Below are 23,081 nucleotides of genomic sequence, written 5' to 3'. Positions count from 1 at the left end.
TTATATTTGAACTGTATCTTTTTGCCTAAAGACTGAATGACGGCACAGGTGGACTGTTTAATTGTCCCATCTTCCAAAGCACCTGCATGCCCAAATTCCCAAAGGTTCAACAGAGCTCAGTGCAATGTTTCCAATCCCCCTGCCCTAGTTTGCCCAATATTCTATTAGTATAGAGTATTCATATCTTTTTCAGGTTTCAAAAGTAAAGACATGCAGATGAGACATATTAAGAATTGATAAATGCAAGCCTATGAAGGGAGTATTAATAAAAGTTGAAAGTATTCCCCTTTCTGAGCAGGAAAGTACATCATATTTTAGAATTTTAAAGCATATTATAATGTGAACGTGTTAGATTCATTTAAAGTTTACTTTTCCCTACATATTTCTTCCAAGTTTACTTGCCTTGTGGATGATGAAATAGAAAATCTTTCTGCACTGATTGATGTATCATTGAAATGTCAATATTCAGTTCATTAATGAGATGCTATTGGATGCATAATCCACAAGGATTATTTCTGTTTCTGAATCTCATCTCCAAAATGAGAATGACTTATATCTCAGACTATGCAGGCTGAGGAATACTGGGAGTTGAAGTCCACAAGTCTGAAAGTTGCCAAATTTGGAGACCTCTGTCTTACAGAGTAATATAGTTCTCTATTCCCAATCCTCAACAACTAGATCGAAAAATTTCTCTCATTTTATCACACATGAATTTCACAATCCTGGAACAAAAGTTGCCTATGCGGTGACTTGCAAAATGCCATGATATTCAGAAAGGCAAGGATCAAGCACTTCCCACTGCAGAAAGATTATTCCAAAATGAAATACAATCTTTGCTGGAATCCATTTGCTCCTTTATTAATCAATATATATATTTGCAAGTCAATGGTAAGAAAATGAAGTAGGAATCAAAATTCTTGAGACAGAATGATTGAAGAGCGACACAAAACAGTGGCATCATAGTATTAAGTACAGTACCAGCTGCCAATACAACCAATCTTAATTTTAAAAAATGTATGAAAATGCTTAACCATAGGCTAATTATATTAAAGATATATGAATTACCAAATCCTAAGCAATTGATATTATTATACTTGCAATTAATAGAACAAAGATAAAATGTGCTGTGCAATGTGAATTTAAAGGCAGATAAACATCTTATGTCATTAGGAAAGAAATTAAAGTTTTAATTTTGTTCTCAAGAAAAATTGACTCTGGATTAACTCATCAAAAACTCTTCGGATTAATTCTTCAAAAAATTTGTAAAATTAGAATAAATTGTATTGGACCCTGTTCAACCCTTATTTAAAAAAGGACTGAAGAGAGAATTAACCTTATTTATTGCTAATTTTTGATAGGTTGTAGAAAGAATATAATCTTCCAAATAGCACTATATAAAAACACATGTTACGTTCTCAGGTTTGTTGTTGTTAGTTGCAAAGTTGTGTCCGACTCATCGTGACACCATGGACAACATTCCTCCAGGCCTTCCTGTCCTCTATCATCTTCTGGAATCCATTTAAGCTCAGGCCGACTGCTTCAGTGACTCCATCAATTCTCTGTCGTCCCCTTCTTCTATTGCCCTCAATCTTTCCCATCATTAGGCTCTTCTCCAGAGAGTCCTTCCTTCTCATTAGGTGGTCAAAGTATTTGAGTTCTCTGGTTACACCCACTAAATTTATGATACTGAAAACCCATTTTAAGTCTATTAGGTAAAGGTATATTTAGATACTAAACAGTTTATTAACTGTTTATTAACAAATTTAACAAAAATAAATACAATTTTGAAGAAATTTCTAGATATTGTTAATAACATTATTATTAGCAAGTTAGATTCAATGATGCGTTGTTAAATTATGTTCCTAAAATTGTGAATTCATCTATTTGGATCTGTCTTGCCTGGACTGTAGCCAACTCCTATCTCTCCACATAGTTACGTCTTCTTGAAAAGATATTTCTAAACCAGACACCAAAAGCTGCCTTGTTGAAAGATACACACTCTTAGCCTTTGAACTGTTGAAGAATCCTCTACAATATGATTTGTGTAGAAATAATCTGAAATTGTTTAAAGAATATTTACTGTTGTTTGTTGAATTTTATTTTCGATCCTTCCTTTCTCTACTTAGAATAAACAAAAAAACATCCTCCCCTCCTTTAAAAGACATATAATTAAAGGAGGGCAGGGTGTTTTTGGTTTTTGTTCTATTGATATAATACATTTAATGTGAATTGATAGATCTGATTTTCAGAGATTGAATGGATTACAAATACTGACAGCTGTTTCACTGGGTTAGAGCTTGATTTAATAAAATAATTATTTTTAAGAGTCATGCAAATTAAACCCAACTGCATTATTGTACAAATCTTTATTTTGTTACTTGATTATGTTAGGTCATTTGATTTTATTTAAAGTACGGTTGGTAAACCTTTCATATCACATTCTGAATATGCCAAAGTCTGTCTTCTTGCTGGGTGCATTGAAAGCTGCACTGAGGCCAAGGCCCAAAACAAGTCTTGTATCAGCTGGATCAATGATTCCATCATCCCACAATCTGAAACATATGTCACAAAAACAAATGGTTTTAAAACAGTACCATAACCGTATTCTGATTTTATAGCAAATAATGCAGTTCACTTTTCAACTGAGTTTCATTTGTGTAAGTTCATTCATAGCTGAATTACAACTTGCTAAATGCTTCAACTCTGCTTCAACTTTGTCACTGCATTTCCAGTATGTATTATCTGATAGGATTACATATCATGAAAATTAAAAATTTATGTAACCCCCTTTCCCTATTACTTCAGCCTAGCTCTTCTGCATTTATCTTTTAGTCTTTTGCAGTGACATATACTGGAAACACATCACAGTTAATAACTGATTCATATGTTACAGGAAAAAACCCTGAAGATTCACTGCCTGTGTTTTCAGACACATGGACTATTTCAATTGGAATAAATGTAGTCAAACTGAAGATAGAAAAAAAGTGTGAATGTTTCATTATTAGTATATTGTTTGACATTTAGTACAATGTCAAACAAATAGTCCTTTAAAGCCAAAGGCTGCTGATAATTATGGGAATGTGCAACCTTTGATTGAATTATAAAATCTCTAAAAATCAAATAAATAGCTTGAGAGCATGCCATTTCTTTTGTTTATGGATGAGCAAGTGATATCTTTGTCTGGAAAAAAGTAGTTTGAAGGTAGTTTGAAGTTTGGAGATGTTCATCATTGTTTGATTTTGTCTGGATTGGGCAGAGAACAGGATAGCATTAATGTTATATTATTTCAACTATGAGTGTTGACAAGACCTGACATCTTTTCCAATCAAAATCCAACCTAAGCAACATTTTTTCTATAGGATAAACCAAGATTGGAAATTTAAATGAAAACTGGAAATGTTTTATTAAATGCATCATTATCCCAGTACAAATCTCCAGATACTAAGATCAGCAAAATAGGACATTTTAATGATGCCCATTATTAAGGTAATTTCAAAGGTAATTTAGTCTGATAGAGAAGGTCTTCCTCCTGTTAGCCAACTAGAGAACACATTCTCTTGAGAATTACATTTCTCTCCCCTCTCTCCTTCTTTAAAATCATATTGATAAAGCTTTTTAACTAGGGCCTTTTGAACTATTGTAAGAATGATTTCAATGTTTATGCTTGTACAGGTATTTCAATTATTTTAAACTGCATCAATTTTAATTTACTGTTGTTTTTGTTTTTACTGTATTATTTTACTATCCTGATCTGCTTGTATGGAAAGATGGAATATAAATATACTGTAAATACTGTCTCATGCTGAGGAAGAATTTTCCAACCTTTAAACCTGCAAAACACAATTTTGTTAAAGGAAGCGGAGATTTTATTGATCACTTGAAAGATTTTTCATTGTAGAATAAAGATTGCTTTCTCCAAGTCACTTTAGCTTTCTCTTTGTTTAGTAAGAGCCCGTCTTCAGTAGTGGGACAGAGCATTAATTATTGAACAATCTATCAAGTCCCATGGCGAGAATATGAATCATATGTCTCCTTATAAAAAATTCATAACACAACTTCTGCAAAGAAAAGCAACAAAAACTCAGGAGAAAGCTGCTCATGACATTTGTTACAAGGTAAACTGATTAAATCCTTTTCAAATTCTCTAAGCAGATTAATCCAGCTCATTAAAAAGATGTCTGATTAATGATGCTTGTTAGTGAAGACCTCTGCATATGAAAGTTTCTAGTCTGGCATTTGATGAGGAAATGCAGCTACAGAGCAAATGTCACATATATAGAATGAAATATAATTTATGTGGATTTTGTTTTCAAAATAAAAAGCATAAAAGCTTAAGGTACACTATAAATACATATAAAACTACTTGTACAAGGACTTATTTCAATCTTGTATTTTGGGGGTAGGGGTACTTGTCAATCATTCTTGACTCCTGACAGTAACATGAACAAGTCTTTTACAAGATTTTTGGAAGTGGTTTGCTCCCTAGGGCTGAGAAAAAGTGACTGGCTGGAAACAGTCACTCGGCTAGTTTCAGGCTTAAGGTGGGTCTAGAACTCATGGTCTCCCAGTTTCTAGCGCTATAACATGGTATTAGTCAGATTAGCAGGATATATCCTCCTAATATAACTATGCTTCATAAGCCATGGTTTCATACTGATTTAATGTTAGGCCTGAGCCTGTTCTACTTCCGTTGTTGAAAATGGGTCAGCCTCAATATAAATTGGCTTCTTGTTGGCATCAGTGGCGCAGTGGTTACAATGCAGTACTGCAAGCTACTTCTGCTGTCCGTTGCCTGCAATTTGGCAGTTGCCAGTTGTCAATCCTGATTCAAAGATACCTTCCCATCACACACACACACACGAAAAGTAAGCATGTGAGTATTTAATTTAAATTGACACTCATGTAACACTATTTAGCAAGCCATAGTTACAACCGGAAATCTATCAGCTATGGTAAAACATGTTACCTTAGAAGGAAAGCTTGATTCTTATGTAAAAAAATTCAAACGATTTTTTGAAGTTCTTAAAATATATGTGGGTTTACTGCCATTAGTAAAAGAATTTTAAATTATTCCATAAATATATATTTTATTTTACTTGTTTTAAGAGAAATATTAGTTGCCTTAATGCTTTATAAAATACACCAAGCACACATCTTTCTAGAGAATCAAATGTGATCTGGAAGAGAAATTATTCAGTTCCCCAAAGATTATTTTTAATACTTTCTCTGATAAGATACGGAGGAGAATTACAATTCTTTAGCTTTAACTTCTCATCTTTAAAATGGGAGGGTAGATTATTTGTAACTGTGTACAATGTTACAACAACCTATTTCACACATAAAACTTGCTTTATAAATAGTAATGAGTAATGAGAACTAAAATACCTGAACACTGCATGCACGTACATGGCACTTCAGTATTAAAAAATAACTAATACTCCCATGATTCACTTGGGAGCTTCCCCTCTTACCAATATTAGTAGAATCCTTTACACTGTGCACACAATTATTAGGCAAGCTGTATTTTGGAGGATTAATTTTATTATTGAGCAACTACAGTGCTCTCGGCCAATCCAAAATGTTAATAAACCTCAAACCTGAATATTTAAAAAGTAAAAGAGCGGTTAGGGACTTTCTTAGGAGAATATCTATGTGTGCAAAATTATTGGGCAACTAAATGAAAAATGAAAATTTTCTCATGTTACTCATTTATTTTCATCTGTTAAAGTGAGAATAATAAACAAAGCTCAAAATTTACAAATAAATATTTCTGACAGTTCAAAAAAAGAAAAGCAGTGACCAATATAGACATCCTTCTTTTCAATAACAGTCATAAGCCTTCCATTCATGGAGTCTGTCAGTTTCTTGATCTGTTGATGATCAACTTTTTGTGTAGCAGCAACCGCAGCCTCCCAGACACTGTTCAGAGAGTTATACCATTTTCCTTTACCGGAAATGTCCCATTTAAGAAGGGCCCACAGTTTCTCAATAGGGTTTAGGTCAGGTGAGGAAGGGGGGCAAGTAATTATTCTTTCATCTTTAAGGTCTTTACTGGCTAGACACAGTAAACTTTTGATGCATGTGATGGAGCACTGTCCTGCACAAAAATCATGGTGGTCTTGAAAGATGCAGACTTTTTCCTGTACCACTGTTTGAAGAAAGTGTCTTCTAAAAACTGCAGTAGGTTTGGGAGTTGATTTTGAGTCCATCTTCAACCCGAAAAGGTCCAACTAGCTCATCTTTAATAATACCAGCCCATACCAGTACGTCTTTTCCAACTTGCCAGTTTGAATCGAAGTGGAGCTCTGTGCCCATTACTGATCCAGCCACAGGCCCATCCATCTGGTTTGTCAAGAGTCACTCTTATCTCATCAGTCCATAAAACCTTTGAAAAATCTGTCTTCAGATATTTCTTGGCCCAGTCTTAGCCATTTCAACTTATGTGTCTTGTTCAGTGGTGGTTGGGTTTCAGCCTTCCTTATTTTGGCCATGTCTCTGAGCATTGAACTCCTTGTACTTCTGGGCACTCCAGGTAGCTTGCGGTTCTAGAATATGACAGCACTGGAGGATAGTGGCTTCCTGGTAGCTTCACGTTTGATTCTTCTCAAATCTTTGGCAGTTAATGTGCGTCTTTTTTTTCTCAACACATTTCTTGTGACCCTATTGACTATTTGCAACAAAACGTTTGATGGTTCTGTGATCACGCCCCAATATCATAGCAATTTCAAGACTGCTACATGCCTCTGAAAGACTTTTTACAATTTTTGACTTTTCAGAGTCAGTGAAATCTCTTTGTTAGACCATTTTGCCGTAGGAAAAGAAGCTGCTTAATAATTATGCACACCTTGATATAGGGTGTTGATCTCCTTATTACCCTCCCTCATTACATAAATACACATCAGCTGATATGCTTATGCCAACTAAGCATTCAAATATATACAGCTTGGAGGTGGAAAATATGCCTAAAAATGATGATATGGTCAAAATACTCACTTGCCTAATAATTGTGCACAAGGTGTAGATCCACTAATAGAGCAACAGAACAAGTTTACAGAAAAGGAATTAAAGCATAGAATTCCCTGTTACTTAACATGGGTGGTGGGATGGGGGAGGTGTTCATCTGTGTGAAAGGAAAGCCACATTCAGAAAACATACAGAATGGACACTTAGTAGAGTTCCTATTAACAATACTCCATACCCCTAGCACAATTTAGAGAGATATTACCTTTAGAAAAAGAAAAAGTTGATAAAGAAATATACTTAGAAACCCCCATGCTCTCCGATTCAGAACATTTTCACCATAGCTGCTGTAACTGCTAGGCCACAAACTCCTAGCAACAGCCTGACCTACTGAGCAATCAGATGAGCTAATTCTTCTTTATTGTAATGGCATATCGACAGAATCTTCAAAGTCTGAAAGCACAAGTCACTCCCTTCTCCTTACCTACCCAAAGTCTACTTCTGAGCTTCTTGCCTGTCATGCTATTTCTTATCTGACTGTTCCCTTGGCAGCACCTCTTTGCCCTGTCTCCCAAAGTTTTTTTCCCATTCCATTATGTTTAGTTACAAGATCAAGCTTAACTGAAGTTTCACTAATGGACAGGATAAATGTTGTCTCTTCAGTTTTTCCGACATTCAGAAGGCTTCAGCTAGCCAGCTGGCTGTCTGGCTTCCTTTTCCAGCCATCCTTAAAAGTTATCTTTAAGCTGTCACACATATAAAGACAAGCTGTCACCCTCATCTGTACGTACCGTGCACTAGAATAATAAGGGTTTCCTTCTTCTTCAAATCTCTGAATTATTGGCTCTTTCAGAGCTTTTTCTTCGTCTTCAGAAAACTACAAAAGATAATTAACAGGAATAAAAACTCTGGCAATTTTCATCTGCAAGAGCACTGGACATCCTGTTCGAAGAGATAATATGCATTAAATGTGCAATAATAATGCTGGGTACATTGGACATCTGTTTAGTTCAGTGGGATTTCCTATTAAATGTGCTCAAAACTGCACTAATATTAATGGCATTTCTCTTACAGAAATCAGTACAGAATTTAAGAAAATAGTTTCAATGTAAATGATAAAGATTTTTTAAAATGCAATGCTCTGCAAAACTGTTTTCCTTGCTCCTCTTGGTTATAAAAATGAGATACCAACATTTCTCTTTAGTTATATTCCCCGTGAGAATTAAAGCACAGAATTAATTGGAACAGTTCGCTTATAGTGCTGGGCTTGTAAAACACAAGTACAACAATTTGATAGGAGGTCACTAATTAAATAGTTTAGACTCCTTTGTATTCCTAATTTTACTATTGAATGTACTAATATGTAGGTTCTATAAGTGCAAGTGATAGTTGAAGTACTATTGTAAGCTACAATAGGAATCCCATTTCATACTTCATCTGAGATCATGCTGAATGAACACTATCAGAAAAAGTAACTAACTATATTGCAAGAAAATAGAGGAAAGTGATGGCACCAAATACAGCATTATGACCATTCCCTCCTAAAGCATTTCTAAGTATCAAATGTAATAGACATTACCTGCTTCCCCTCCCTTGCTTTTTGGTCCTTGATTACTGTAGCTAAAACAGTTGCAGCTTGTTCTCCTCCCATCACAGAGATTCGAGCATTTGGCCACATAAAAAGAAATCTTGGACTGAAAAATACAAATGATAGAATAAAAATATCTTCTGCTGTTTACCAATTCGTTCCTTCACTTTCTATGACTGAGGGAACAGAGAAGGAAGGAATGATATCTGCATAATGTGAACATTAGTAAAACTTCCCTAGGTCCTTCATTGCCCTTCAAAACTATTAATGGTCTTTTCAGCCCACATAGTAAACAAAAACATATTTTGCCTTTTGTTCCATAATCTGGGACACTACCATATAGATTAAACATAATTAAACAGGAATTTATTCAGTGAAATCTATATGCAATCATATGCATATAGATTTCATCCATATGCAATCCATATGCAATCCAGTGGCATCCTTAAATTAAATAATTCATTCACATAGGTATTTTAAATCATACAATATAACAATACTCTCTTCTAGATTAAAAACAATATTTTCACATGTTATAGACACATTCCCAACATCTACAATACTATGGTTGAAGTGCATGCTTACCTATATGCTCTTCCACACATCCCATAATTTCCAGCACCATAGGACCCTCCAATAATAACCGTTATTTTAGGCACATTGGCACATGCAACAGCAGTAACCATCTTGGCTCCATCTTTTGCTATACCACCAGCTTCATAATCTTTACCAACCATGAAGCCTAATTGGAGAAAGAGTTAAGACCATTATCAAGGATATTTGCAAATAGCTTGCTTCACCATTAGAAAAACAAAACAAGTGAGACTATAAAACTTCATTTATTACTTTAATTGATTCAACAAACATGTTTGATGCTTTGTAAGCTTTTAGCTGATATCATTTATTGGCTAAACTTTTATCCTGCCTTTATTATTTTATAAGAAACTCCAGGAAGCAAACATACATAACATTCCTTCCTCCTCTTATTTTCCCCACAACAACAGCCCTGTGAGTTGGGCTGAGAGAGAAAATGACTGGCCTAAAATCAACAGCTGGTTTCATGCTTAAGATGGAACTAGAACTCACCATCTCCTAGACCTTAACTATGACAACCTGTTTCATAATTATTTAATTATTAGTTAAGGGAGATATACTCTACTGCTAAATGACAACTGCCCAAGTAAATGGTAGGCCACCAGACAGAAACTCAGTCAGAGTGTAAACTTAGTTTGAAAACTACTTTATAAATGAATAATACCTAAATAGAGCAACAGTAATTCAATTAGTATGCATTTGACAATATTCCCCAAATTCATAAATAAGGTTGTCAGAAATATGAGGAAGAATTAATTTATTACAATTACACAATTATTTGAAAGAAAAGGTATAATTATTTGCTCAAATATTTATTGTCTTGCAATTCAGTTCCATAGACTATGATAATCATTTATTACCTGTGATGTTTTGTAAAAATATAATGGGAATATTTCTCTGACAACAAAGCTGAATAAAGTGTGTGCCCTGTAAAGATAAGAAAAAAATGATAGTTGACCTATTGAGAAATAATTATTAAATAATATGATACTATCTGCTGTTAAAATCATTATATGATCCCAAAGCAATATTTCTAAAACCATTTATTTAAAAAAAATGGGAAAAAGAAATTGCATTTTTGATATGTGCCAGGATCTTGAATTTGAATCTGTTGTTCATTTTCTCAAGTGAAATAATTTTGTAAATGGCTTTATCTCTCAAACTATGAAATCATATTTAAAACAAAACTTTTTCTATGTAACATTGACTTACTTTCTTATAAATCTGATCCATGAAGCAATTACTCATTCCCTAATAACTGCTAAAATAGATTGTAGCAAGTTTTAACACATAATGATGTGGTAAAATAGCAGGTGATAGTAACTGAGGTAACAGTTTGCTACTGTACTTAATCCTAGAAATAGCAACATTGCTATAAAAAGTACTAAAAAGTACTGCAGCAGGCACCTTGAGAAAAGCTTAATAACAACCTACAACTGCTCAGCATCTGTAGAAATTCAAATCACACAATTTACATCACCTACAATACAATTCTCAAAATTAAGCTGCACAATGAATCCCATATATTGCAAATTGGATAAAAAGACAATATGAAATAGCTTAATCATTCAATTATTAGGTCATATCCTATCCTATAAAATGAAAACTTCTTCTTCAACTTCGCTATATATTAACAGCAGATATAAATTTAAACAAATGCTCATCATCAGAATTGAGAAAGTGCAACCCTATCCAAGACTAGAAATGGAATATCAGCCAATTAGAAAGGCCAACAAACATAAACACTTGAATTTGACCAGGATGCAGTCTGTTGTGTCCAATCCAGACCTGCACAGCCTCCAGACACAGGGCTAAAATTTCAATGGCATCACTTGGTTGGTCTAAGATGTACATTATTAATGCACCATTAACACATTGATGATACCTGACTCAAAACCAACAGATGACTTCACTCAGTTAAAACAGAAGTTAAGCAAGAAGGATGAGAGTCAAATCCTGTGACATCCACCAATAAGGAGTTGTCAGTGAGACTTCCATCCAGATTCTTAAGATGCCCCGGATGGGCAATCTATCAGGCTAATCTAACAATCACTGCAAAGTGGAGTGATGCCAGGAAGCCAAAAATCAATCAGAGAGTGATCCACCATCGTGATAGACTGATGACAATGACCTCCAAAGCAGGTTGGAGTCTCTGGAATTCAGTATGTGTGTGTGGAGGGGGGGGGGAGAGAGAGAGAGAAGCTGTAAAAGCCACCTAGCATGTACCATCAAACCTCAGCCCTCCTTCCACTAAACAGAGGGACAGAGTAAATGGTTGGTTAATCAAAGTCAGTCTGAGTCTGAAAGAGGGGATCAATGTTCAGAGAACAGCACCACAGGGGTCCTAGTGGGGAACATAGGTCAGGTTCCGAAAGCATATCCCACCTTTGTATCATCCACCCAAAGTCCTCTTCAAGTCACATCCCAAACCTCTTCCGCTATGGGCTAAAGCACTCCAGAAAACCACGGTAACCAATAACAGAATTGGGCAAAGGAAAGCTTGTCTACAAAAAATGTTTGCCTTTTTCTCCTCATCCCTCCTGCAGTGTGGCAAGAAAGATTTCAAGAGAGAAAGCTGTTTGTTCTTCTACATATAAAAGCAATATGATCACACCAGTAGTGGAAAAGAGTAAGACAAAGGAGAAATTGCCTTCAGGAACTGCTTTTTTCTTTCTTCCTTCATTTCTCCTTGCAGAACAGAAAGATTAGAGAGAAAGAGATTTCAAAAAAGTACTGTAAACCAGAGGTGATATTCAGCAGGTTCTGATCAGTTCTGGAAAACCAGTAACGGAAATTTTGAGCAGTTTGGAGAACCGGCAAATACACCTCTGACTGCCCCTGCCCCCATCTATTCTCTGCCTCCCGAGTTTCAGCTGATTGGCTGGGCCTTCTTTTGTTGCCCTGCACAGGAGAAAGCAGGTTAGTGGGATGGGGAGGGAATGGAGATTTTACAGTATCCTTCCCCTGCCACACCCACCAAGCCATGCCTACCATGCCATGCCCACCAAGCCACAACCACAGAACCGGTAGTAAAAAAATTTGAATGCCACCACTGCTGTAAACTATTTGCATAGCATGACTGTGGCTCCCAGCCCTGGACTCCTAGCATGATTGCATTGTTTTGAATGAATGGAAGAGCAAACAGCTTACTCTCTTGAATTTTTTTTCTTTTCAATCTCTCTGCTCTACAAGGGAAGGGGGAGAAAAAACATGGGTCAAGCATAGAACAATGCACTGTATATAATAGTTATAATAGTTATCATGTGACTGAGGAACACTGCAAAAACCACAAATGGGTGTAAGGTTATTTTTCAGCACCATGGTAATTTTGACTGATGCTGAACAAGTGGTTGCTAAGTGTGGACTACCTGTAGTTCTTAGCCTAATGAATCACAAGCTAAATCACAACACAATAATAAAATGGCAGCAGCAGAAGCAATAGACAAAATAGCAGCATTATAATATTCACGACTTTTGCATCAGTTGTTAAAAGTGTGGAGATATACTTTGCACATGTTTTGCACATGTTTTCAGTACAATTGTATCTAGAGCTAGCTGCCAGAACCACTCCCAGCAATAAACTCAGGCACACTTAAGTTGGTGCAGATTCCTGGAGAACAGCCTCCACAGATGCTCTTATCTAATATCTATCAGCCACTATAGGTTGTAGCTTCTGGTGTGCATTTTGATTCTCAACTACAAAAATAGGGAGAGGCTTCAATAACAGTTGTTTACACTTGCCTTCTTTGCGGATTCTGAAAAAAGAACACCATTGTTTCCAATTATTCCAACTGGGTAACCAAATATCCGAGCAAATCCTGAAAGAAAAGAGAAGAGGGGAAAAAAAGCATGAGAACACCATACTCTTATCAACTCTCTAGGACAAGCTTTATACTTAAAGAGTTCCCAGACCTTAATGAAAAAAGGAATACGAAAGTAAAACAAATTGTTTTGAAGCTGTATTTATCATAGCAATAGCCACAGCCATTGATTTTGCTGCAACAAACTAAAAATATGGCAATTTAAGAACTAGCAAATTTACTATAGGAGGATACTGATGTTAATTCAGAAGTCTGTTGATTTTACTCTCAACTGAGTTGTGCTCCCTCTGGAGAGTAGGCCTGCGGCCTTAGGGGCCTTCTGAAATCACAGCATTTCCTAGAAAACCAGATGACAGCTGTGGCCACAAGGGCCCTGCCCAGCTTCAATTGTGTCACTATTTCGAACAGAATGCATGAGGTCAGTTACTCATGCCTGGTCATCTTGCAAATGGATTACCTGAGCTCTTTACAGTTACCCTTGATGATAAACCAGAAATTGGTTGAAAATGCAGTGGCCTGTGTATTTGCCAACCAATATCAGTACAGTATATCTCTTTGAGAGTTACCAGTGTGTTTTCAAAAGTAATTCAAGCCTTTGCTTGCTACTTATAAGCTTGGGGCCTCAACTTCTGAGAGACTACCTTTCTATCCAAATTGGATAATTCTGGAGTCTGCTGAAAGTCATATCCCAAGATTCAAAGGAAGCAGTTATGATGGCGGCTTCCCTCTTTGGAAAAAGTAGTTCTCAGAAAACTTGTAAAAAATCGTTGGTTCCAGAAAGCCTTTGAGGATTGATCAGTGTGAAATTCCTGGCACCAAACCATTTATTGTTAAAGTATACTACGGCAAATTACATATTTAACTCATGTTTAAATGTTAGTTAAATATGTAATCTGCCATAACATTGTATTACTTAGAGTTAAAACATTGTCTAGAGTTCCTGTATTGAGGTGGTAAATCCATTACTACCTTAATTAATAAATCAATATGTTTTCTATAGAATCACATACAATTTGTTTAAATTGAAAAGATAAATTAAATCAAAGCATGACATTGTAGAATAGTTTCATTTTTTAAAATTTAAAAATAATACCTGTGACTAATGTATCCCCATATAAGGCCTTAAATTCATCAAATTTGCTTCCATCAACAATTCTAGCAATGACCTTAAATAAAAAGAAGAGACTTACATTTATTATTACCAACTCATTTTGTTGTAATAAATATCAACCTATTATGCAAAGTGAAATGTTTTCCATAACATCTTAAACTGTATCCATGTCCATGTAACAGTATACTTCATGTCCAGTCCAACTAGTTCAAATAAAATGGACTGGATGATGACATTAATAATGGAAACAAGCACTTTTCCAACGTACATATTTGCTCATAATTACTGATATCACAAATGTTTCATTTTTGTGTCATTATAAAATTAAGAAAAAAAATGCACTTATATTACAACAGTTTGTAAGAAATGCCAGTTTTTATGTTCAGTAGACCTGCTCAATTATAAAACAAATGTGTTAGCAGGAGTATGTTATTGCATATGGGTGAGATTACATGACCAGGTTATCTCCCAAGAGATAACCTATAGCTATAGAATTACAGAAGCCTCCATTCATAATATGTGTAATGTACTGTGCAAATAAGTGATTATGTGATTCCCATGTCAGGCTAACAAATCAAGGTGGAATCGGTTGTAATTCTAACATTGGTAGGGCAGGTTTGAATGTATGTGGTGCCCATTTGCTACCAAGCCACATGTAGCTGTCAACTAAAAAGATACTTCTTTGGTCTTTTTAGCTGCCAGAAAAAGGGAGTGGGGGAAAACAGTGCATTCCTTAAGTGCCTAGATAATCACCCTGGCAGCCCAAAATTGTCGGAGCGCAAGAATATTACTGGAGAGCATGATTGATGACTCTTGGCTATGGATGTGTCCCTTTGAAGAATATACATCCAGGGTGGGGGAAAATCAGGGTCAAGGAAGAAACGAATGATATATTTTAGTATCGTCTGCATCCCGCTAACGCTAACATGGCTGTTTCTAATAAATCAATTTTCTTTTCTCTGAGAGATGCGGCTAGAGACTTATGATTTGAATGGGGGTGGGTTTGTTGGAGTCCTGACAGTAGCTTTAATCTGTTGTCTGAAATGGCTCCTTCTATTTATGATTAAGGAATGAATAAGTTCAGTATAACTTATTTTTATTGATAAAAATGGTGAAATATACCACTTAAGCATTGTGCACAGTATGTAAAGCCCAACATGAGATAACTAAGGACTCAGTCTTGGGATATTACTTATACAATTAGTGAAACTGGTTGCAAGATTTTGAGCTAACTGCTGTATTACTGTATGTCTATAATATATTATTATATATTAATAAATGATAATTTATTATTATTATTGTATATTATTATATATGTATATAATATAATATATTATTGTATCCTTGTCTTTTTAATCTGTCCTAATATTGCTGGCTTAAAATGGTTTTCACATTTAAATTTAAACTGCAAAGATTTAACAAAACTATACAGAAATTATATAAATTAAATTCATATACATTTATAATTAAACATGGTTGTAAAAATTCAGGTGATTTGTCTCTTGTACAACTGAAAAATCTGTTATAGTAGGAAATTAAAATATTACAGAAACAGTAATGGTAGCCTAGTCTTGCCCTTCTTAACAGTGTTTTTTAAAAACGAGTCCAACATTTTATTTTTTATTAAAATGTGATTCCTTCTAAAAAACTAGAATCCCCAAAGAGTCTGCTAAATTATCTTCTAAAAATTATGACTGCGGTAAAACAAATATTGCTGTTGATCTGCCAGCTTACTTATCATTTTGAGAAAAATATTCTTGATTGTTCTAATAAACTACATTATATATACCCGTTAAATTAAAACTCCGTGTACCCTAAAAGCATTACTCAAAATATATGTCCTTGGAAGCAAGCAAAGACTACATTAATATTCTGGAGCTGCTACTATCCCCAGATATAGCAATATTTCTAGCCTACAGTTACAATCAATGACTAAGTATTAGGTTTGCACACCTAAAGACCTTGGACGACTTTGTCAAGATTGTTCTGTGACCATGAGCAGCAGTTTGTTTAATTTGGCCTTTGGAAAATTGAAGCTGAAACGTGTATCTAATCGTATCACCTGCCACTTCAAGACTTGATTAATTGTGTCAATAGATTTGACAAAAATTGGTAGTAAAGAGCTGTGAACTTGGCCTCTTGAAAAAGAGCAGGAGCAAGAGGCCTGTTATATAGATGGAACACGCATGGCAGGACTTCTGTTCTCAACCCTATTCATTGTTATTCCTAAATGCAAAAACTGAGCTAGAAATACAATAATGAGAAAAGTCAGATGTAGCACCTAGCTACTGACACAGTCATAACTAGAATTCCATTTTATACTAATCTAAATTCCATAATTTTGATGGGTTGTGCTTGGTTTAGTAAACACAATTTGAAACTAGGTTTCTTGGCTTACTTATTATAGTTTAAATGATATATAAACCAGGATGGATATTTATTTGTTTCCTGACTAATCACTTGTTTGATTTTATACTTCACCCAAGTCTTTTCAGGTCAAGACATAAATGTTTAAGACAAAAGAACCACTTAAAAAGAAGTAAAGTATAAGAACTGCCAAAAGGCATGATTAATTTACTCATCTGCAAGTGTGAATCTGGCTTTGTTTCATAAACTATACTTAAAACAGTTTTATACCATATTATGTTATCTTGGGCTCTCACATTCTCAAAATGATCAAAAAATAAAAATAAAACAATCTTCCATAATTCATATTATTTTCTTGAGATTAGCCTGCCATATTGAGAACATTAAGCAGTCCCGTGGATATCCTATATGTAACCATATGTGCAAGGATCTAGCTAGGCACAATATTTTAAAATCATTTTTAGAAATGTTTACCTCTTTGACATCAAAATTTCTTTTAAGCTGTTCTCCAACTATGCCATACAATTCATCTGAAGGAAACAAAGGTTCTTCTAAGGGTTCTACTGTTACCTGAGATAATTGGAAGTACCAAAAAAGAAGACCAGAATTAAAGGGATTTCAAGCATACATCAGTTTTGCACACTGACTATGACTTCTTTTCTATAAGCCCAGATTAAAAAATTGACAATATTCAGTATGAAATTTAAATTTAGTCTACATTTCAGATTGCCATTCTCCTCCAGATACCTACAATACAGTATTCATATATTTAAATCAACTTTATTGATTCAATCAGACCAAATTAGAGAAATAAAAATGGGGTTCTTGATTATATGTGTCTTTTCTTTATCTCACAAGTTTTATCATCACCCACAATTCAATACATGACTTCACAAGAATTCCATCCTCAGCAAACAAGAGTGGAGGGTGGGATAAGGTTTGAAACAAGTGGGATACGGAGGTAAGAGGCTATAGCAGGGGTTAGCAATTTTTTCAGGCACATATTTTCATCACACAATTCACAATCATTCCAAAAAATGGAAGTTTTTTTTAAAAAAACTCATAATTTTTAAATATTTTAAAATGACCCAAAATGTAACTAGGTTTTATGTATATTATCTCAGGATCTCAATCTGTGCTTACTTTTATATATTTAAAAAACAAGCCAAAATCTAGCATTTAGAAGCACTAAGGCTCCAATTTTTGGACTCATGTTGAATATTATCTGGTTTATAAGCCAAGCTCGATTATTGATTTGAATATGAAATAATCTAACATTCAGTCAGAGCAAATTGTGCAATTTTTAGGCCACATGAATCCTTCAGGAATGTGGTGGGTGACCTACAGTGCCCCTTCCCACACCTATAGGGCCTTGGTGGTACAGTGGTTTGAGTGCAGTAGCGCAGGTTACTTCTGCTGACTGCTGGCTGCTCGCAAACTGATAGTTCAAATCTCACCAGGTTCAAGGTTGACTCAGCCTTCCATCCTTCCGAGGTCAGTAAAATGAGGACTCAGATTGTTGGGGGAAATATGCTGACTCTGTAAACCACTTAGAGAGGGCTGTAAAGCACTGTGAAGCAGTATGTAAGTCTAAGTGCTATTGCTATAAGGTAATCAGTTGGGATAGCAATTCCATCGCTAAGCATGCCAGCTGTGTAATGAAACATCATGTGGCTTTATCTGACTTACCATGTCAGTTCTAACTGTGATTATTAATTAGCAAATCACCTGTGGTCATTAAGCATGACATCACCCAACCATAATTTGTGACTTCCTGCCAACTTCCACACTGACTTTTTCTGTCAGAAACCAGGGGTGTAGATCACAAATAGATCACATGACCACAAGATGATGTGATAGCCCTGAGTTTGAGAACCTGTGGTTTACCTCATAAGATAGATTCTAGTCCGCAATTACATAATAAAAAATACATCTTGTGAGTTAAGCAGTCGCTGCCAGCATGCAATATGATTTTGGGGCTGAGTGTAGGCACCTCCTTAACTCAAACCCATATTTTCTTGGGATCACATGGATATCATTCAAGCCCTGGAAAAAAAATACCTTTTAGGGGGAATTTATGTATTAATTTTTTAAATTTATATGCCACCCATCTTGCAGCAAATATTTGTAATATCTCACAATTTGCAGCAGATATAATGATATAATGGCACTATGTTATTGGCAAAGTTGAAAACAGAAATGGATCATTCAATGGGTGGAAGGAAAAAAGAGCAGAAGAAAGAGTACAGGAGTTTGTAATGCACTTTTAACTACCCTTAAGAAATCAGCTAAATTATGCCGAAAGTGAAACAACTTTAACTTCATATTTTTCTCTGAACTAACCCAGTTAATACATAATGCAGCATAGCATCTTTATATAAGTTCTATACACCCCTAATAAAGGAAAATACACACTCACGTCAACTCTCTTCTTGTAATTCAGACTTCTCACCACTTTTCTAGCCAAGTGGAGTGCATGATTATCATCCAAAGCATAGTGATCAGTTACACCAGATTTCCTGAAGATTTAAAATACAAAACTATAGTATGTCAAAAATTGTGTTTACACGATCCTAGGAAAACTGCAACAACCAGAACTGAGGGTTAAGGTTGTAAATCCCCCTTGTTCCATACTGTCATAACTTGGATGAACAAGTGGCCATAACCCAAGGACTACCAGTATTTCACCAGAAGAGTGGTAGCAGAAGATTCCACCACAAGATAACAGATAGCATAATGAAAAGCTATTACAATCCAAACTATTGGTGGAAAGAAGTGGTTATTTTACCTGCAGTGAAGATCAGCACCTCCAAGATCTTCTGCTGATACCTGTTCTCCAGTTGCTGCTTTTACCTAAAAATGAAAACTAAAGCTGAGCACTTCCAAATGTACCTGTGCTGTTGTGTTGGATGCACACTCTGTTTTAAAGCTAAGAAGGAAAGAAAAAGACCAGACCAAATCATCTCCAGAAGCCAACACCCAGATAAGCAAGAATTAACACCAGGCAAACAATCAAGCAGAAAATAATATCCAAATTAAGGAACTATCAAAAAGAAAACCACACCTCCACGCAACACCAGTGGGCAAGCTACTGTATATAAATAAGGAATAAACCAAACTCCCTTCTAGCATTGATATTACCTAGTCAGGTAATGAAATGTCTGTAAGCAAATAACCAAGCTTAGAAAGCACCAAGGACTTAATACTTCAATCCTGAGCTACACCTATTTTTTTCTATTGCTATCTGTCTATCTGTAAGAAGATATAAATGCAATTATTTTTATTAGCTGCTTGCCCTTATTTTCCATTATTGTTCAAGTTGATAATATTCCCCACATGTAAAGTCCTTGATTCTGAAAAAAATGCTGAGAATTAATTAGTAACTCTGGTTCTTTCCCATTTTTCTAAACTGACATAATTAGTGACTTAAAAATTCAACAGGAGATTAAAAAGCAGATTAATTAAGTGCTAAATTATAGGCCTTCGGTATCCAATAATTGGTATTGATTTTCTGTCTGCTTTTGCTGATTACTTTGCAGAGGAAAACTATCTCTTTCCACATCAAGCAACTATTTTTGCAAAACAAGCAATGCAAAATACATGTTTTACCTCCCCTGACAATATATTTTAGCCAAAAATGTCATTGTCAGATCCATGTATCTGTCATTTCTTCAGTGGAAGAAGAAAGGGGGGGGGGAGGCTGATAAAGAAATCCTTTCTTGATGTAACCTGAATATATTTAATCTTATATCGAATTTGTATAACCCACACATGATACGATGGAGGGAGAAAAGCCAGATGGCCAGAACTATCACCTCTGAGAGGCACAACCAGGAGATGAGAAGGTCATAAAAATTCCACAGTGAGATTGTACTTTGGGAATCTCTTGAATAGTTCGTTCTAACAAGAGGGGTGGGGAGGAATTAACATACTGGCTTTTGTTTCACTAAATACACATCGAGATAAGGGGAGGGGTTCTAAAATCCCTTATGTATCCCTGTATGCCTGAGAGACCTCAGACGATGCTTTGAACTCCTACAGGAATTGTCTCATCTCAATAAAGAGTTCCTTTGTGATATGTTTGGATACGTTTTCAGAAGTTTATTCTAGTTGAGTGAATGGGAAAAGTTCTGTAGCCTGACAGTGATTCAAATATATTTCAATAGAGTTTCCTTCCCCAAAATCAAGAAATAATGTTTATATTTAAAATAAAATAACTAATTATTAGAAAGTACTTAACTGTATTTCTGACAAAAAAGTTAGCAAATCATTGCAATATGGCAAAAAATATTAATTGATCAAACAAATAAGAAGGACAAAAATAATTACTTATCTGTGATTTATATGGGCTAGTGCTGTCAGCTCTGGGGGCCCTCATGCTGAGATTTTTCCCCTATTTGTTATTTCATGTCTTTAAGTAAAATGACATTCTATAAATAAAATTAAAGCAGTATTTCATACAGACCACTTAAATGACAAGTTTATGTTGTTAAAATGCAGCTTGTCTATGATACCTTGGATACTACAAGATGTTTACATCATTTTTTTCCTAATATAAAAAACACCAGGATTTTCCCTATTTACAAGAAATGCGGAAGACATCTGAATCCATAATAGCTGACAAAAAAATGTGGAGTTTTTAAAATCAGCCCAGCTCTGCTGTTGAAGTAGGTAGAAAATACAAGTAAAAATTATGATGCCTTCAAATTATGTTTAATTCCTAGTGACTCTATGGACACCTCCATAAATTTTTCACAAAGCAATTGGGAAGTGATTTGTTGCTGTGTCCTTCTAGGATTTTTTTTTTTAATTTTTTATTTCTCAGCCTAGTTTTCAGTCCTGGCATTTCTTGAATGTCTCCTGTCTAAGCAGTAACTTAGTCTGACCTTGGTAAGTTTTATTTGATGTGTTTTACTGAACCAGCCGGATACTAAGCAACCACAGTATATAAAATATTTTGGTATTTTAACAAAACATTGATTTTTGCAATACCTAGTTGTTATACTGAAACCTACAATACAGTTATTTATCTGTTTTTATGAAGGAAGCCTTTGCTAATCCTTTGAAAATACTTCACTCACCAATGGAGGTCCACCCAAAAATATTGTTCCTTGCTTTCCAACGATTATACTTTCATCAGCCATTGCTGGGACATACGCCCCTCCAGCTGTACATGAGCCCATAACTACTGCAATCTGCAAAAAAACCCAAACATGATTTATAAGAAATCAGATCCATGTATCATCTTGTGTTTTCAGTCTAAGAATCTAATGCATAATAAACCTAATTCTTCCCTTGTATATATAAACCAAAGTTATTGGCTACTCTGGAAAACATTTATCCTGATGTAATTCCATTGTATAAGTGGGTTAGCTTCAACCTTCAGTTAGAACAAGACTATGGAATCTCTGTTTCAGAACCAAGTACCAGCAACCATCAGCAGCTAAAATGCCTGTGGAGATCTCAAATTCCCAATCCAAGATCATTTTTAAAAGTTAATAATTAACTTTTCAACATTCCTTTAGGCACCAAGTTTCTTTGGAAAGTCATCTTTAACTTCAGGAAATCAGCACAGTGGAGTATGAACTATGTTTCTCTACATCGCAGGCACTCATCTTAGATCATATTGTTGCAATGAATTTGACTTCTAAGCAACTTTAAAAGGCGGTAAATGACTCAGTAGTTAAGAAGCTGAGCTTGTCAGTTAGAAGGCTAACAGCCCGGTTTGAGACACGAGTGCCACATAACAGGGCCAGCTCCCATTTTTTGCGCCAACTCCTGCCCACCAAGCAGTTCAAAAGCATGAAGGTAACAGCATTTCACTATTTGGATAACTCTGGCTCCCTGGGCTTAGAAATGGAGATGAGCACCACTCCCAGAGTCAAACACTACTGAATAGGGGAAACATTTACCTTTACCTTTAAGCTATTTTAGAATCCAGTCACAGTTGAAATCTAAATTATTATTGTTTCTTTTATATTTCTTATTCTATGAATTATTCTACCCCTCTCTACCTTGTGAATTCTTTTACTTGAGTCACTTTTTTGATCAGATTTCTTTGTTCTTTTTGTGTACCTTTAACCATGTTATCAATACCACCTACCTACACACTTGAATTACTTAATCAATCAATTCTTTTAGATGTGCTGATCCTAATCACTTTTCTTCTTAATGAGTTTTCCATTCTTATTGTGTATCTGCTATATAACAGAATTTACCACATCAGTAAAGGGAAAAACGAATGGCGAAATCGGTAACAAAAATGCATCTTTAAGCTCTGATTGAATGATTTCATATTTAGTTCATAATATTTACTTCATAATTAGTGGGTTATGTTTCATTGTTTTGTGTCACAAAATCATAAAGCTGAAAGGGATCATTTAGGCCAGTATTTTTCAACCTGGGAACTTTAAGATATGTGGGTTTCAAGTCTCAGAATTCTCTAGTTACTGGAGGAGAATTCTGGGATTTGAAGGCCACACATCTTAAAGTTACCACGTTGAGCAGCAATGGTTTTCCAGAGCACAGACCACAAACGTCCTGCCCAAACATACAGGTCCACCTGCACAATCTTTCACAAGTACACCATGGGTTGTCACAATAAGGATGCCTCTGTTTCAACTAATCTAAGGTTAGAAAG

The 23,081-nt window shown here is 35.2% G+C and overlaps 1 protein-coding gene across 2 annotated transcripts in view; it reads right to left on the bottom strand.

The window, feature by feature from the left end:
• Window positions 1-2,351: 2,351 nt before the first annotated feature.
• MCCC2 (methylcrotonyl-CoA carboxylase subunit 2) overlaps window positions 2,352-23,081 on the bottom strand; it is a 31,644-nt gene continuing 10,914 nt past the window's right edge. For both annotated transcript variants that reach the window (XM_026718271.2, XM_087927130.1), the window contains 11 exons: window positions 21,523-21,636; window positions 19,230-19,294; window positions 18,861-18,960; window positions 16,916-17,011; window positions 14,057-14,129; window positions 12,884-12,960; window positions 10,003-10,069; window positions 9,134-9,290; window positions 8,540-8,654; window positions 7,752-7,837; window positions 2,352-2,552 (listed from right to left, as the gene is read on the bottom strand). In XM_026718271.2, the coding sequence (XP_026574056.1) occupies window positions 2,435-2,552; window positions 7,752-7,837; window positions 8,540-8,654; window positions 9,134-9,290; window positions 10,003-10,069; window positions 12,884-12,960; window positions 14,057-14,129; window positions 16,916-17,011; window positions 18,861-18,960; window positions 19,230-19,294; window positions 21,523-21,636 (1,068 nt within the window). In that variant the 3' untranslated portion in view covers window positions 2,352-2,434. The remainder of the gene's footprint in view (window positions 2,553-7,751; window positions 7,838-8,539; window positions 8,655-9,133; window positions 9,291-10,002; window positions 10,070-12,883; window positions 12,961-14,056; window positions 14,130-16,915; window positions 17,012-18,860; window positions 18,961-19,229; window positions 19,295-21,522; window positions 21,637-23,081) is intronic.

Source organism: Pseudonaja textilis, chromosome 2 (assembly GCF_049901715.1).
Source record: "Pseudonaja textilis isolate UNSWEBS1 chromosome 2, rPseTex1.2, whole genome shotgun sequence".
NCBI lineage: Eukaryota > Metazoa > Chordata > Lepidosauria > Squamata > Elapidae > Pseudonaja > Pseudonaja textilis.
This window is presented reverse-complemented; position numbering and strand designations above follow the sequence as displayed.